The following is a 16,393-nucleotide window of genomic DNA, read 5'->3' on the forward strand; positions in this document are numbered from 1 at the left end:
AGAGAGCTATGGAAGGAGGGTTGGTGGGATGTTCTGCATATATTAATGCTTCATTAAAAATGCCATAAGAAGTAAAGAAAAAAAAAAACCCTAAGTTTAAGATGCCCTCCCACATAAGGAAAAGGATTTTAAAGCACTTATTAAATTACTTCACTTGCATGAGCAAAACCATGAGCTTTCTTGGAAATCAGGACAAGCTGATTATATAAGACCCTGATAGTTCTTCTTTAAAATGTTATTTCAACCCATGAAGATTTATACCTAGAGTTAAAAGGAAAAAAAAAGAAAAGTGTGATTTGGGTTGTGATCCCTTTCTTAAGGGATCTTAATGTGTATCACTTACAAACACTCTAATTAATTAATTTTATACGGAATTGCGAATCCTAGCACTACCCTCCTGGGCTCTGCCTTTGGTCAAATGGAGTCAGATTTACATCGTAAGCTTCAGGAGAGGCAGGGATCATCTTTCTGCTCAGTAGGGGGACTGCACCCTGTGCACTCCTGTCCCCATCAATCAGCAGGGCAGCTGCAGGACCCTGGGGCCAGACTTTTCTTTAGTATTTCGGTAAAAGTCTGTTTGCTGTGCAAACTTCAGGGCAAAGCAGAAAACAGAAAATCTGCTGTGTAAAAGCAGATCTGTGTGACACCGGGCCTATTTAATCCAGGGCTATAAAGATTACTGTAAAACCGAACAGTAAAACCTCCAACAGCATCACCTGTAGGACAAGCGAGGAGCAGGAGACAGCTGTGGTTATTCCAGCCTGCACAATGGAGAGCTCAGAGGTGTGCTGGCAGAGACACCTGGGTGCCAGCCAGGGTTGATGGATGCTGGAGTGCTGCAGCCTCCCCTCCCGGCCGCGCTCCTTCCCTGCGGCAGAGGCAGCGCTGACCCAGCCACACCGAGCCCAGCGCACAGATGGGGCTTTCACAGCGCTCCCCAAAATGCCATTTGTCCCTGCCCCGGGCAGGTGAGTGGTCAGAACAACTCCCCAGCTCAAAACTGCAGCTCGTTATGGAAATAAACCCTTCACTGGGCCTGGCTTTCAACTCTGCTTCAGCAAGGGTGAGCTTGAATAAGGGGAGTTAACACACACTCTAATGGCAAAGGTAAGAATGTAATTGTCCTTCAGATGGCTCAAATCCTGTCATGTCTAATAGGGTTTCTTTTATGGAAGAAAAGTTGAGGTTTCAAGCTTAATTTTAAAAAAAAAAATTGCCCATGACACTTAAAGAAGTGTTCCTTTCAACTCAATCCCTGCTCAGGGAGGACACCAGCAGCAGGGTCATCTCACCCAGCTTTAAATGTCTGCAGGGCAGCTGGCTGCCTGAGAGAGCTCCTGCGTCCCAGCCCACACTGCATTCACTGAACAGAGAAAATGGCAGCTTTCAGGACACAGTGCAACTGACCTATTTTAGGTACCCACTTCAGCATGAGATGAATCAGCCCCAGCAGCACCTGTTTCTCTCTGTTGACTATAAAGGGAGTCTGGAAAATATACCTCTGGCCAGGTAAATACCACCCCTCGTGCTAAATAGAAGCAGAAGGAAATGCACAAAAATGCTCAGAATGGGACTAATTCATACCATTCACACCACATTGCAAGCGAAGCATTTAAGACCTACAGAGCGGAAGAAGCACTCCAATTAGCTTTAATAAGAAGCTAGAAGGATCCTGGTAACACGAGGAAATTAATATCTAGGTAGCAGGCCCCTAGAGTAATTGCACAGTTGTTACAACGGGAAGTTGCAGAAAATTACCATTTGCAAGGTTGCAGCAAACAAAAAGATAATATCTTGATATAGGACAGTGCAGGGATCTGAAGGCTCCAAACATCCAAAGTTCAACTCACACAGCTGAAATGAGTACGGGTGGAAAAACCCTGAAGAGGGTGACTGATAGAAGAGCAAGATGCCTGCAGTTCAGCTAAGGTTCATATGAGACACAAAAGGAGCAGGCTCAGAAATCTTCCAATAGAGTATTAAAGAAAATATGAGTGATTCATGGTCATACTAGTGACTGATGTCTGCTTGCCTGCCTTACATATGGAAAACCAGCCATGCAAAATGAAAAAAGGATTCAATTAAAGGATTGAAAGGAAAACTTAAGTATTCCAACTTCACTACTTGGTCTAATGGATGATGCTGTCTCAGTCTAAAAGCCTCATCCCAAGATTTGTTCCTTAATACCTCCATGGTTAGAACAATTTATCAGTGTCTGAACATGACCACCAGCAAGCCCATTAACTCAATCAGTCTGAATGAAATTTAATTGCAGACAAAGACAAAAATGTGTTTAAGGATGGCATTTTCAAACTTGGGAAAATGAATTGAAGAGAACAAAATCCCACCAGTTCTCAAATGGTTTGCATTCTTGGCTTTCCCTACTATAACTGAGATTCAACACTGCCAGTGTTGCTAGTACTATCAAGACAGAAATTACAATCAAAATAATCATAACTGATAACATATACTGCTCTCCTGTATATATCACCTATGCCCCTGTTTTTCAGTGTCATGGCTTGAGATTCAAGAAAAGCTAGTTTTGTAGATAAACTAATCACAAGTATGATTTTCAAAAAATACACATATGAAGTGACACAGTTTGTATTTTAATATTTCAGAAATAAATCCTAGTAACATCTACTGGTGATCAGCTAGTATCTCCTTAACTGGCCCATTCACTACATAGGACTGTGGTGCTATCAGCTTCAGGAAGTGTAAATATTTATAGCAGACTCCTCTTGGCTGCTTTAGAAGTGTGGACAGAAAACAGTTGACTTTCTGAGGCACAATCACTGTTGGCTGGAATGTAAAAGTCAGCTTTTATCACTCCAGCAAAAGCTGGCAACATCCAGGCATGGCAGTTCAAGGACAGAGCTGGTTCCCAGGCCATGGAGCCTGGTGCAGCTCCATGTGACAGCCTTTCCCAGGTCACTGGTGTGGGGGGGCACAGACAAAAGCTGGAAAATTTAGGGCCTTAGGAGCCAAATGATCATCTGAATCCTGAGGATCCCCAGGTTGGTTTTGTCATGTTCATACAAATGTGCTTTCTCTAACATACTTCAAAACTTTGCTTGATTTGAGAAACAAGACTGTTAACTTTTCCTAACATCTCAAGATGCAAAATAACATTTAGCTATGAAGTCAAGATTTCAAAAATCTGATGTAATTATTGCTTTCTAAAGATCATGGGCTGATTTCCTGAAGAATAACATTCCAGGTGTGTAACAAGGGTCTTCCATCTTTAGATTTCTACCTGCATTTATATTGGTTTGGCTTTCAGAGCTTCTCTTTCCTGATACGGATGACAGGACAGCTGCAGCCTTGACTTTCCAGCAGTTAAGAGAGAGGCAGTTTTGCAAAAACTCATTACTAATTTAAACCATCATTGTGCATGGTTTACTTCCTTTACAAGAGGATTATGTACTCCTTCTAAAGGCACTGCAGATTTTGAGTACAGGGAGGTGGAGGGGAGAGTTCAGTTTATATTTCTGACACTTTGCAACTCATCCCATGAGTGGAGAGAAGGTAATGGTGTTTGGTTACATCTCCTGAGGCACTTTTTTTTTTTTTTCTTCACCTTTCAAGAGTCCTAGTGTGCAGGTAAGTTAGTGCTCCGTTACCATAAATGCAGAAAAGAAAGAAGCACGATTTTACCGTATGAGAGCAAGCCTGTCTTTTTCAGATGGATGATCATCGAGCCACTGGGAGTAGCGGGCAATGGACCACTCAGCCCTCTGGTACAGAGAAACACAAACACCAATTACACAAAATGCAAAAAAAAGAAACAGACACACCAGTTTCAGAATCAAAGAGGACATAAATGAAAGCCACATGAGGCTCTCAATACAGCAGTGATGCAGAATGAGTTAAGAAATCAAAGACAATTAACAGGGTAGGCCAGTATGTTATTTGGGAGCTCAGAGGTCATCTCCTACATCAGCTGTTGGCCCATTTCTGACAGGGTTTTAATCTAGGTTTCCTGCATCTTACAAGAGAAGGATCTAGACAATCTGCAGACTGGGGAAAGATCTGCAATTTCTACTATGAGCTGATAGAACAGTAAAGAATTCAGAGTCTATTTAATATCAGGTTATCATATCCCTACTATTAATCAATCAATCAATCATTTAATTTAATAAACCAATTAGCATAATACCTTTGCCACAATAAAAACAAAACCAAAAAAATTATATAAAATACACACTTGAATAATTTTCAACTAAAAGAGCTAAAGCAAACGACAATGCTCATTTCACCTTAGGACATCTGAAAACAAAAGATGTTGATCTTATTACCTGGAAGGGTGATTTTAGCTCTGGTGGTGCTCTTGTAAATAAGAACTGAAGAATAATGCTGAATGGAATAACCTCTCCCAGAGCTGGGCTACTGGCGATATGCTCACTGGTCTGGAACAGCAGTGGTCTGGAAAAATGTAACAATATACTCATGAAATGAAGAAAAAGCTTATCTTATGCATTTGAAAAGTGCCTCTCTGTGGTGGCAATATTGCGTTAGAAGAGGATCATTGAGTTTTTTGCCACTACTCTGCACCTTGGGTTCCAACACAGGTCCAGTTTGCAAAAATTTACAGCAGTTGTCTATTGTAATTAAACAACACGGGACTGTAAATTTTGTATTTCAGTAAAAACATTTAAGGTAACTATAGAACTCGCTGTCATACAGAAGATGTACTGAAAGGAAGACAAAAAAGTACAATTTGGCCAACATTTGCATGACAAAGATTGTTAAATCATAGTTATACTCTGCATAAAATTTAAAAGAACTTTAATCTATTTCTAATTTGCAGGTGGGTGTTGCCAAAAAAGCTCTCATTTCAATCAGAACTAACACGAGATAATAAATCAGTTTTGAAATACAGTTTAGTCATACTGCGACTGCAACTCACCTGAATGACCTCAGCTGTCTGTAAGATTTTCCTAAGTCAGAGACTCGTCGACACAGCGGTGCTACTGCTAACTCCATCTGCAAAAGCAAACACTTCAGTTTGAATTAGATTCTCCCAAAACATAACACCTGGTATTGAAGTAGCCTGCTTTTAAGCAATAATCCAGACTTGCAGACTAAGTCAGTGACTTCTCTCTGGTGGCTGAATTAAGACAAGAAGCTGTCTTTTCCTTTCATACTATGTTGCCCAAGCCAAGACTTCTGCCTTATTCTTGGCAATACAATAAGCATTCTGTGACAAATGATAGAGATAGTCTGTGCATAACAACAGAAGGGGCCTCATAAGCTTTCTGAAACTGAAGCTTTGTTTCTTGCAGCAGATTTATTTTGTTGGTGATGAGTTTCCTAATGAAGCACTTATGTCAATACCCCAAAAATCTGACTGCAGCCTGGGAAGAAAGCAAATCTAGGCAGTTCTCCACTGCTAAAGCAGTAAAACTGCGGACACATTTCAGCTGGGCACCCTTTCCTTTGGTGAAGGACAAGGTCAAATTTATTCTTTCCTGAACAGTGAGCCCCAAATTTTGGGGCACAAAACCTATACAGATTAGATATAAGGCAGCTGTGATCTGTTGCCAAAGGGTCATATGGAGTCATGGTCAAAAGAGTAAGAGCATTATTTTCATACTTATTTTCACACTGTTTGGTTTCTGAGTTAGAGCAACCATCTTTAAAAACAAACAAGTTTAAAACATTTTCTGTTGTTGAAGCATAGTTCTGCTTTTTTGAAGAAGAGCTGCGCTCCACTTGGGCTTTTACATTTAAATTGCATCACAGGCTCTTCATTGACATTGAGGACACAGAAGTGAGAAAGAACAATTTCCCTTCTAGATCCCAGACTGAACATGAACGTTACACAGCAAAATTTCAGTTAATGTGCACACCAATACAAACACTACCACTTAAAAAACCCCGCAGGTAATTTTACTCAGACATGAGTAAAAGTCTTTATTTTTTGCATTCCTGAAGTGTCAGTCAAATGAGGGATCAAGCTTTATTCTCTGTTTTTTAAAATCCCCAACTTGAAAGACTATTCAGACTTTGATTTACACATAATGCACAATTAAATTAAGTTTCAAAGGATGACAGCTAAAATAAGTAACAAGATCAAAACCACCATACAATGAGTTTCCCTTGTAAGTAATATTGCTGAACGAGTTTCAAAGTGTTTGTGATATGACACTATTTACAGTGAAGTCTTTAATACGATTATATTTTTCTTTCCAGCTGTGGCATTTCCCCAGACAGAGATGGCTGGGCCATCAGTTTCACCAAGACCACATGGGATTCCAGCATAAACAAGAAACAAGGTGCAGTGAACTATGATGCCATTGTTCAACTAAACCCAGAAAAACTTAAATTAGCGAATAATGCGAATCAAGGCCATATACTTCAGGCATCCCTCTTTAAAAGCAGGTGGCAGTGGAGGAGTCATCTCACCTGCTTCTCAACATATACAGGTTCTCGTCAAAGGCAGTGGAGAGAAGCAGCCACTCTTGGGGGGGCAATGCACCTTTCCCCAGGTGGACACCTAGAACAGGTCAGGTGGATCATGTCTGTAGGAGTAACCCCCTACGTGACACTCAGGCAAAGCTGGGAAAGCCACAGGGCCTAGCCCAAGCACTTTGGCTTCCCCTGCAGACAGGAGCGCTGGGTAGCTCTGGAAAGCAATGGGGAGTGCCCCACAGAGCTTTCCTATGGGCAGTGCAAAGCCACTGCCTGAGCCCAGGGACCTCAGAGTACATGCCCACATCAGGCACTTCCAGGCCACTTGAAATCTGCATTTTACCAGATTTCATTCACAGAAGAAAGTGAATAAAAATCCAGGATGTGGAATAAGGAAATAAGGCTCCAGACCTGAGTAACAGTCTGGCTTCCTCTTGCCTGCTGCTCTTTTTGGTCCCCAAGTCTTTAGGCTATGAAATGGCCCCTCTCTACACACTGAGGATGAGGTCACCTCTCCTGCACGCAGGTGGGAGGTCAATGTCCCTGTGGCTCAAGAGCCACCAGCTGCTGTGCTGTGCTGAATCTGCTGGCACCAGGGAGTGAGGGCATGCTCCCAGGAAGGGCAGGCTCTGCAGGGAACTGCTGCAGGGACATGCTCCAACTCCAAGCTGCACTGAAGCTTACAGCAAGTTCAGCATGTTGTTCCCCCAGGAGCACCAGGTGGAAGCCAAGAGGCTGCTCTGCCCCACAGGATCAGGAGCAGACAGCCAAAAAGAGGAGGTAACTAAGTATGCTTTGCTGCATCATGATACAGGAATCCTACAGATGCTGAAAAACGAACGGGAGCAAGACTCTGATTTCTCCAGAGCTTTGTTTCAGGCGTCAGTATTGGCTGGAGGCAGCTGGAAGCAACTGATATCCTGCAGGAGCTGGTGTCCCAGCTCTGGTGGGAGCTTTGGGCTTGTAACTGTGAGGGACCAGGGAGAAGATAATTCCTTTAGGTTCTTCAGAGACTTTGATAACAGGCAACAAACTGCCAGTCTGACTTGTGGAAGCAGAGATGTGTGGATCAAACGGTACTCATGAGGGGGAAGAAATAACAGCATAGCAAAATATAATTTTGCTTAATAAGTTTTAAAAGACTGTTTCGCTCCTGGAACAGAATATGAAGTAATGAGACGTTAAGTGAAACTTTCTACAGCTTAACCAATCCCTTATTAAAACAAATTTAAATGAATTCTCTTGAATATACTTTGTAGTTTCTGTAAATTAAAACTTTTAGTCTTAAGCACTAAAGAAGAAAAATTACTTTGGAAAATTCTATTACTTCATCTTCAACCTTTATTCACTGTAGGAAATTATTAGTATTGCTAGAACTAGATAGATTTAATGGCAGCAGATGGTGGATTCGTGAAGTAATAGCTGCCAAAGAAAAATATTGTTTTTAAGCTTTGCAGCATACTATACTATCTCACATTGACTCATGAAGAGTGGGAATGAGTGAAAACTAATGTGGTAAAAAAGTACATAAACCACAGAAACTCTTTTTTTTAAATTTACAATACCAGTCTTTGTGTTATAACCCAATCTCTCTCCAAGAAAAAGTATAATTCACATAATAACTAAGACTGTTTTCTTTGCTTGAATTTTAGGTGTTTATCTGAGCCCAGTGACACAGTGGGATGCTACGGCATCCTTCTGCTGTCACAATCATTTCTGAGGCCACTGAGAGGGGTTTAGTGTCTCTGCTGAGCATTGTGCCAGCCCAGGAGGAACTGCTGGGGAGGAACCATTCAGCTGCACCAGCTGCTGTTTTTAAGGTGCTGGAATTGGGCAGGGAATTGAGCGTGCATCACTTCTTGGTTGTGTTACCTGTCATCACCTGAAACAGCATCAACTATTGATTCACACAGCGAGTTTATACTGTAGCAGCCTTTGCTGTGATACACAGCTATCATTTCAAAGCCTGTCAGTGAGCTCTTACATCAGGGGATGTTGTTGGCTGTTGGCAGCCAGTATTTGTATTGTGCGTGCAAGACCTTTCACTCAGCCACGTCCTGTCAACTTTACCTATAAAAGAGTAAGCAGTATTTTCTGTTTCCTTTCCAAATTTCCCTTACAAACTGCAAATTTGAAAATTCAAACATACAGGTTAAATTCAGTGATAAAACAGGCATTCAAGCAATAATCTGTAAACAAAGAGGCTCGATGTGATATAAGCATTAACATACAGTCCAAGGGGAGCACTAGGAGATGAATGTGCTTGCCAAAAAGCAAGCAGCAGATAGAACAGAAGAAGGCCTAATGACTTGTTTCTTCTAGCTTTGTTCAAAACCCATCGCTTTTCCATGATTTATACATGCTAGTTCACTATGCTTCGCAGGACACAACCCAACATATGCTTCCTCTCAATGGTTCATGCTCTCTAAGCCCAAAAAGGCAATATTATCTTTTCTTCTCATATGACTCTGCCATAGCCCATGGCTAGGTGGTCAATTATCTGTTGAACTATTCACTGGCTGGCCATATTGAAAAAATTGCATCACATGCCTGGCTTCTCTAATTGGATTATGTTCAGCAACCCAAGGGTAAAGTTAATATGTAGTCTAGATACAGATAATGCATATATATTGAAGAGTGCTTTAAAAAAAAAATATAGTGAAGTCATTGTTTAATGCCTATTGTGGTATTTTCAAGATCTCTCATTACTTAAACAGCTGCTTTTTCAGCTGGAAAATCTTAACATTAAATTTTTAGCAATTACATTTCCTCCTGGCCAAGATGAATTCCAGGTTTTTAAATGTTACCTCAAAATGCTTTTTTCTAGCCATTCACCAGGACAGAATGCTTTAACAAGCAAGGGAGCAGAAGGGCTGAACTGTTATATGAAAGAAGCTGGCCTTGAAGGGATGTGCAATTTGATTTCTCCCCAGTGCAGAAATTCCAAAGCAGTTGATGTTTAAGTAAATCCTTCAGCTGTAACACCTCTAAAATAACACATATCAGCAAATAATTCCCTCTTTCCAGGAAGATAATTAGCACAAAACATTAAATGTATTTTAGCTTTAGTAATTTCTGTCTTTATGACTACAACTGTGATTACAGCATCCTGCTGCTCTCATTTCTCTGTAAGAAACTAGAAAGGAATTTTTTAAGGAAAAATTATAAAAAGCACTTTTACACCTCTATCATTGTGTTTGATCAAATGAGCAAATCTTCTACATTTTAAAAAATCCAAACACCTAATATTCTTGCTTTTTTTTAATGCCACATACTGAATCAGGAAACCAGATTCTGACCACAAACTAGCCAGCAGATAGGAACAGCTCTTCTACATTAGAATTTAGCATTGTAAACTTCTACCATAAAAATATTTTTCTAGGAAAATTCATTGAAACCAGAATATTCTGCACTATTTTTTTGAGAAAGACTTGAATAATTGGTGGCAGCATTAACTGTACCCTATCAAAACTCTCTGAACAATGCCAAAAATCCCAACCATAAATCATGCCTAGATAAGAAATACAGGAAAGCATGTAGAGAATAGTATCAATTCAAACAGGACCAATAAAAACAGTTCATTCTTTGCTGCTCTGTCCAGCACTTCCATTGGGTTTTAGGAAGGCCTGAACTACAAGGCACAATCCCAAAGCATGCTTAAGTGCTTTAACAACTCTGAATACCAAGCAAGCTGAGAGGTCCTCTGGAGAAGAACTTTCACTCCCCAGAAACAGAAGTGTTGAAAACCATCAGGGCTTGCTTGCCTCCAGGAAAACATTTTTCTTTCAATCTGACAAGTACTGAATTAAAAGTGAAATTTGGTTTTAAATATGTGAATATTGAATTATGGGCACCTTGAAAATACAAAACCAAATAAAAGAAGCTGATTTGGGAGTATACAGGAGTGAGCTGAAAAGTAATCTTGTGCAATTGCCTGCATAAAAACTGAGAGCATGAAAGATGCTGCACTCAGCCTGTAGACTGGAAATGTTTCAAATGAGACTCCCGAGGAGCTGTGGCACTGCACTCAATAACAACCTTGCAGTGCTGTGCACATTTCCTAGGGCTTGCAATGTTCCCGTGTTCCTGTAAGCACTGATTTACATGAAATTACATTAATGATATTCAGGAATATTTCAAGCCTATCATATCTCTGTTTACAGGTGCCACAGTAGCACACACCTATTCTCACTGCTGAGAAATCCGTAACACACAGGACAGCCAAATGCGATACTGACACTGCAAACAGGGTAAGACAGAGAATTCAATGGAGCTACAGCAGTAATTCCTAATGTATGAGTACCTGAGCCTCACTCCAGAAAATTGGCTGTTATGCACCTCACCCCAGCGAACCTAGTTCTGAATGAAGAGAACTTGAAATTCGTTTCCTCCCTTCTGTGTGGACACCTGTTGTTTTGAGGCAACTTATCAGTAAAACACGTTTTCAGTGCAAAATTTTCAAATCAGACTCTCAGCCAAAGCTATTCTTGCTGAGTATAAGGCAGCTGAAACTCTGTGAGTGCCCTGAAAGAATGTGAAGAAGCATGAGATACCCAAAATCTGATGCAATCCAAGGTTATTTGATTCATTGCATATGTGTTTATAATAAGAACTCAAATTAATCAAAGCTTCTAGACAGATTTCTGCTCAGGTGTTTTGCTTGCAAGCAATCCCAAAATACCAGAAGGGATTTTAGATTTCAAAAGTCAGTTTTGAGCAGGAACATGTAACCCTTTTTTGCATGGAGAAAATTAAAAATTACAAGACAGAACACAAGTAAAAACAGTTTATAAACAAACCTACTCCTACACACAGTATCTTTCCAGGCCGGTTGTTTCCCTTGGGTTTGGCTTTAGTCCAACAATGCAGTGCCTTTCTGGGACTGAAAAAAACCCCCTGCACACAGCATTTAATGGTCATTTGAAAAAACTTATCCTTTTCATCAAGCCAGCAGCCCAGCTAAATACCTGCTCCCTGCCCTACTCAGACAAAAGCAGCAGCAACCTCTCTTAGTCCTCACTAGGATTAAAGCTGCATTTATACCAGGACTCCTGGCTGGATCAGAGCAACCACCTTCCTGCCAGGCTCCCAGGAGCTGGCATCATGGGCATGTGCACAAAATCCACCAGGTTTTGGAAGGAGCACACACATGGAGAACATGGATGTAAGGCAGATTTAAACTAACAAAATGTTTTAATCCTTTTTCTTCTATCCCGAGCAAGAAGATACAGTGTCCAGGCCATTCTGGACACTACAGCCCCTGTGTGGACACCCAGAGGAGCTCTGTGCAGAGATGCTCAAAGGCACAGAGTGAGCGCTGAGTTGGCTCCATGCAGCTGATTTCTTGTCTCAAGCCCATTTTTAAACAAGCCAAGAATACGGTGTAATGTGAAGAAAAGAAAAACACAAGCCCCCAGATGTAGCAACAGTTGAAGGCAGAAGACAGGAATGAATTCAAACCCTTTTTTTTTGATTCTGTGGTACAAAAGAAATCAGAATATTTATCTCTACACAGTTGTCCATTCAGGAGTTAACACAGTGGGGAAGACCATGCAAATTCTCCTACACTCTACAGAAACATACCTTCATTTTTCACTTAAAAGGCAGCCCATGTCAGAATGGGAAAAATCAGTGTTTAAAAAATTATAAACAACTTATATTTTTAGATTGTAACAGGTGCTTAGATCAGATGCTTTTACTGTACAATCAGGTGAAAATATTTTCCAAATTTATATGACTTACTTTAGTTAAAATTAGCATAAATTACAAAAATTATCTCTATTCCTTCCACAGGAAGAGCCAAGTGTCCTTTTTTTGCTTCCAATTTTATGCCATTGTCTTCAAAATATAGAAGGGAATGGAACCTCCTTGCTGAGAGCAATTGAAAACTTCCCCTTCAATTCTGCGGTTAAGGGTTGATTTTCTGTTTTTGAGTAATGAATAAAAAAATTTTACTCAGGAGTATGTAACTCACAGGCAAATGATACAAAGCAGACACAAGAAGGAGTGGAGGTGGCAGCAATTCCTCCCTCCCTGCCTTCCTCTCCTACCTCAGTTACCTACCAGCCAAAAGCAGCACTCAGTATGCAGACAGCTGGTGCTAATTCCCTTTTCCACTCAGATAATAGCAAAGGGCAGCCTAAGATTGAACCATGGATGCCTGATTCTTTGGCATGTTAACCATACAGTGGTACTGCTGACAAATTAAATTTTAATATAGTAGATAACACAGACAGGGAGTGGATATTAATCTGGCAACTTCTTTTGTGGTTTAGTCCTGCATAGGAATTAGGTAAAGCTGAGAGGCAGGTCAGTCAATTGAGTCATGAAGAGAATCCCACAAGACAACTGCCCTTCTGTTTCAAACAGGGCAGCACTTCCCCAGGTTACTTGATATTTCTTTATCTTGTCTCCTTCACTGCAAAGGAGCTGAGTTAACCATTAACCATGGTGGGCACCGTGATATATAGAGTGATTAAGGAAGTGACACACCATATTCCATTAGAAGAGGGAGCAAGGATGAAGTGGATGAATGGTGGCAAATGATGGACGTGCTGAGGAGGGCAGCCAAGTGGGACAACGTGCCAAGATGCAGCTGAATTTAAATGCAACAGTCACTTGCACAGGAAGCTGCCAGACCTCCCTGAATGTGCCTTACAGTGATGAGGGATCTGCAGCTACCTAGTGAATGCATTTCTCAGGATCCAGTATCTTATCAGAGAGGATGTTTAGACCTGGAATGCAACAATCTCTACAACTGCCTGTTTACACTTCAACAGGGACAAAAGCATTGATACTTTTCAGTGCAATTGGTGAAATGACACTAAAAAGCAGAAATCAGCACTGAGGGTACCTGTGCAAAATCTGCTGCCAGGCGCATCTTCCCACCTTCACCGAGAGGCCTTATTAGACTGGCATTGCGAATGAAAAGTTCAATTGCTCTTTGAGCCATGGCTTCAGTGTTATCAAAGACGAAGTCAAAACACTCAAAATGTCTGAAGTAGTCGCTCATGACTCTTGCTATAAAACCCTGAAGCTCTTTCATGTAGAGGGAACAAGGGACATCTGGTTTTCCTGAGCTGGATAATGATCTGAAAAAAAGAAAAGAAAAAAAAAAAAAAGAGAAGAAAAAGAAATAGGGGCAGCTAAATTCATCTTTAAAACACAACCAAAACCTATTGGATTATTTTAAATTTTTTTCCTACCCCACCAAGTCATGGCATGAATTGTAGAGTCTCATTTCTACTCAGAATACGGAGAATGTAGCTCCCCTGAAACTATAGTCAAAAAGTACGTCTTTATCAACCATGCCCATAAATAATTAAAAGATGAAACAAGAAACAATGAGATAAAGGAAAACATCCCTCTCCTACCCAACTTTCAGAGCCTCCTTCAATTTGGAGTCTACACCTGAAATCCAGATCCTAAATTTGAATGTCCCCGTTATTGATTTGAAACTCTAATAGTGGACCATAAAATATAAACACGTCACAGGGTTACTAATTTAGCCTGTCAATCCCAAACCTGTTCTCTGTATAGAATCAGTCTCCTAGATTCCTCCAAACCCAGAATTACAGTGACAATTACCACAGAAGCAGCACAGAAGCCCCTGGACACAAAACAATCCTGTTTCCCTTTCTTTGACTGACAGTCAGGTAAAAGAGCTCTTCCAAACTTAGAAGAACACACAGGCTATCTAACAAAACTTAGCCTTTGGCTGGTAACTATTTACCCACCTAGAGAGGTACTGTGCTACTGATGCCAAAAAAGGGTAAGGGCAAAATATTGTTTAAAAAAAAAAGTCAAAAGGAAAATTCAAAACATCTCTGAAAATATACTACTTCCAGTGAATTTTCAAGATCAGAAACAAAGATTGAAAACAGGACAACTGATGATGACACAAGCAATGTCAGAACAGACATGACAACTAAAATAAAATTTAGAAAATAAGTCTCAATTAAACATCAGATTAAAGATCCAGGCACGTAAAGAATCCTGGAAATTTTAATGAAAATGCTATGGAAAAACAGCATAACATACTGAACATGAGATTAAAAAAAAAAAGTTAAAATTAACTATTACATCAGAGGCTATACGCTTTGAGAAACAGGAATGCTGACAGTTCTGAAGACTGTCCAAAAAAACCACATTTTGAAAGCAAAGGGGTTTTTTAAGCACAAAAATGGCCTCTTGTCAGCTTTCTTTTTCTATTTGAAATGAATTTTACTCAACCAGTATGAATAAAAAAAGGGGAAGGAAAGAAGATGGATGCTACCTGATTAATTTGTTTCAACAGATAGGTGTAATTCTGCTTCCTGTGTTCATTAGCCATAAAGCATCGCCTTCCCCTCAACAAACAAGCACTCTTTCTTCAAGGACATTGTGGCAATAACAATCTATTACACACATGCAGGACATCTTACGAGAGCAATGGTAAATATGAAAGATATTTCTAGTTACCCAGAAAAATCTTCCTGGTGCATAGTGATGATAATAGCTTCCACTGAATCTCCTACAGAGTTCAGTAGCGGCTGAACAGCACTACCCATTAGATCATGGACTGCCTAAAATAGAATAAGAAAAAGGCAGAAGTAAGGAAACAAAAACTAGAAGCATTTGCATTTTGACACCTCAGAAATACCTTAGGAAACAGTTCATTTTATCAGTGATTTTAATTATTCTGCATTAGAAAATGCTAAATAGGAGAACCAAACCTAAAGATAACATTTCTCTTTAACTGATTTTACCAGTAAAGTACAGAAATAAAGCTGCTTGCTGCTTCTGTGTAAAGCCTTCTTTCAAAAAGGTGCACAGCAATTTGGCATTCCGGGCTTGTACATGTACATGTTTTGGTGCACACTTGGCTCAGTTGTTCATTCCCCAGACACAAGCTGCCCTTCATTCCCCTGCACACAACCCCTCCCAGGTCAGTGCCCAGCAGGATGGACTTGGAGAGCTGTCATCCACAGAGGCTGCACAGCCATCCACATCCCCCTCCAGGAAAGTACCAGGTCGCATATAAATTGTAATTTGATGTATCTGTCGGGGGAGAAAGGGGGTGATGAAGGATCCAGCTATTGCTGTGTGAATGCTGCAGAGAAAGACATTTATTTTCACAGTCAGATGACATCTATGTTCTGACCGTTATGAGAATATTCTGAATACAAGCCCGACTCAAGCAGTGATTTGGCACAGGTAACACATATGGAATTGCAGATACAATAAATTAGAAAAGTCAGAATATTTGTATACCTGTTACTAAATATACTGATGTAAAATACTATGTGGTAAATAAGTGCCCATTTTAAGTGTAACAAAGAAAGCCAAGCTCATCCCTATCCCTGAAGCATATGGACATTCAATTACCTTTAAGGCAGTTGTGACCGTTTGCTCAGCAGCTGCTGGAAATGAGCTCTGACTGGTAATAACCTAAAAATTGTAAAGTAACTGTTAATAGTCAGCATTCAGCAAATTATTAGAATACATAATATTCAGCTTCATTTAAAAACATACTGAGTTATCCTTAGTAATGAGTGTTTACATAGCTACAGATAACTATCAAGTGTGCTTTATACAGACAGAATTTTCAATGCATCAGTATCAGTCCTTTGCTCTCAGATTTCCTATGGACTGATTCTGCCTTGGCGAAGAAATGACTCAATGGAGTTAAGCTGAAATTTAGCTGAAGGGCTAACAGAATCAGAATAAAAATAACTGGTGTATTCTCCCACTGCTAAGTATAGAATTTGTGGAGAGCTACACAAGCAGTTCTGTGGCAAATATTTGAAGGAATAGTTGTTCTTTCTCAGTATTATGACTATTACGCACAACATGTTAAATAGTTGCTTATGTACAGCTATAACAATATTAAAATTGAGAGTCAAGGAATGATCCGAAGGACTATTCTACCAATTTCCTTACAGTCTTGAACGTGCTACACAGTAGTATTTTTAAGCCAGATAAGTACTGAACTCAAATA

General features: G+C 40.2%; 1 protein-coding gene across 2 annotated transcripts in view; it reads right to left on the reverse strand.

The window, feature by feature from the left end:
* Positions 1 to 16,393, reverse strand: part of LOC131573617 (conserved oligomeric Golgi complex subunit 5-like) — a 175,335-nt gene that overhangs the window by 5,765 nt on the left and 153,177 nt on the right. For both annotated transcript variants that reach the window (XM_058827743.1, XM_058827744.1), the window contains 6 exons: positions 15,781 to 15,843; positions 14,875 to 14,978; positions 13,268 to 13,505; positions 4,910 to 4,986; positions 4,299 to 4,425; positions 3,658 to 3,737 (listed from right to left, as the gene is read on the reverse strand). In XM_058827743.1, coding sequence (XP_058683726.1) covers positions 3,658 to 3,737; positions 4,299 to 4,425; positions 4,910 to 4,986; positions 13,268 to 13,505; positions 14,875 to 14,978; positions 15,781 to 15,843 — 689 coding nt within the window. The remainder of the gene's footprint in view (positions 1 to 3,657; positions 3,738 to 4,298; positions 4,426 to 4,909; positions 4,987 to 13,267; positions 13,506 to 14,874; positions 14,979 to 15,780; positions 15,844 to 16,393) is intronic.

This window comes from Poecile atricapillus, chromosome Z, assembly GCF_030490865.1.
Source record: "Poecile atricapillus isolate bPoeAtr1 chromosome Z, bPoeAtr1.hap1, whole genome shotgun sequence".
NCBI classification, from domain to species: domain Eukaryota; kingdom Metazoa; phylum Chordata; class Aves; order Passeriformes; family Paridae; genus Poecile; species Poecile atricapillus.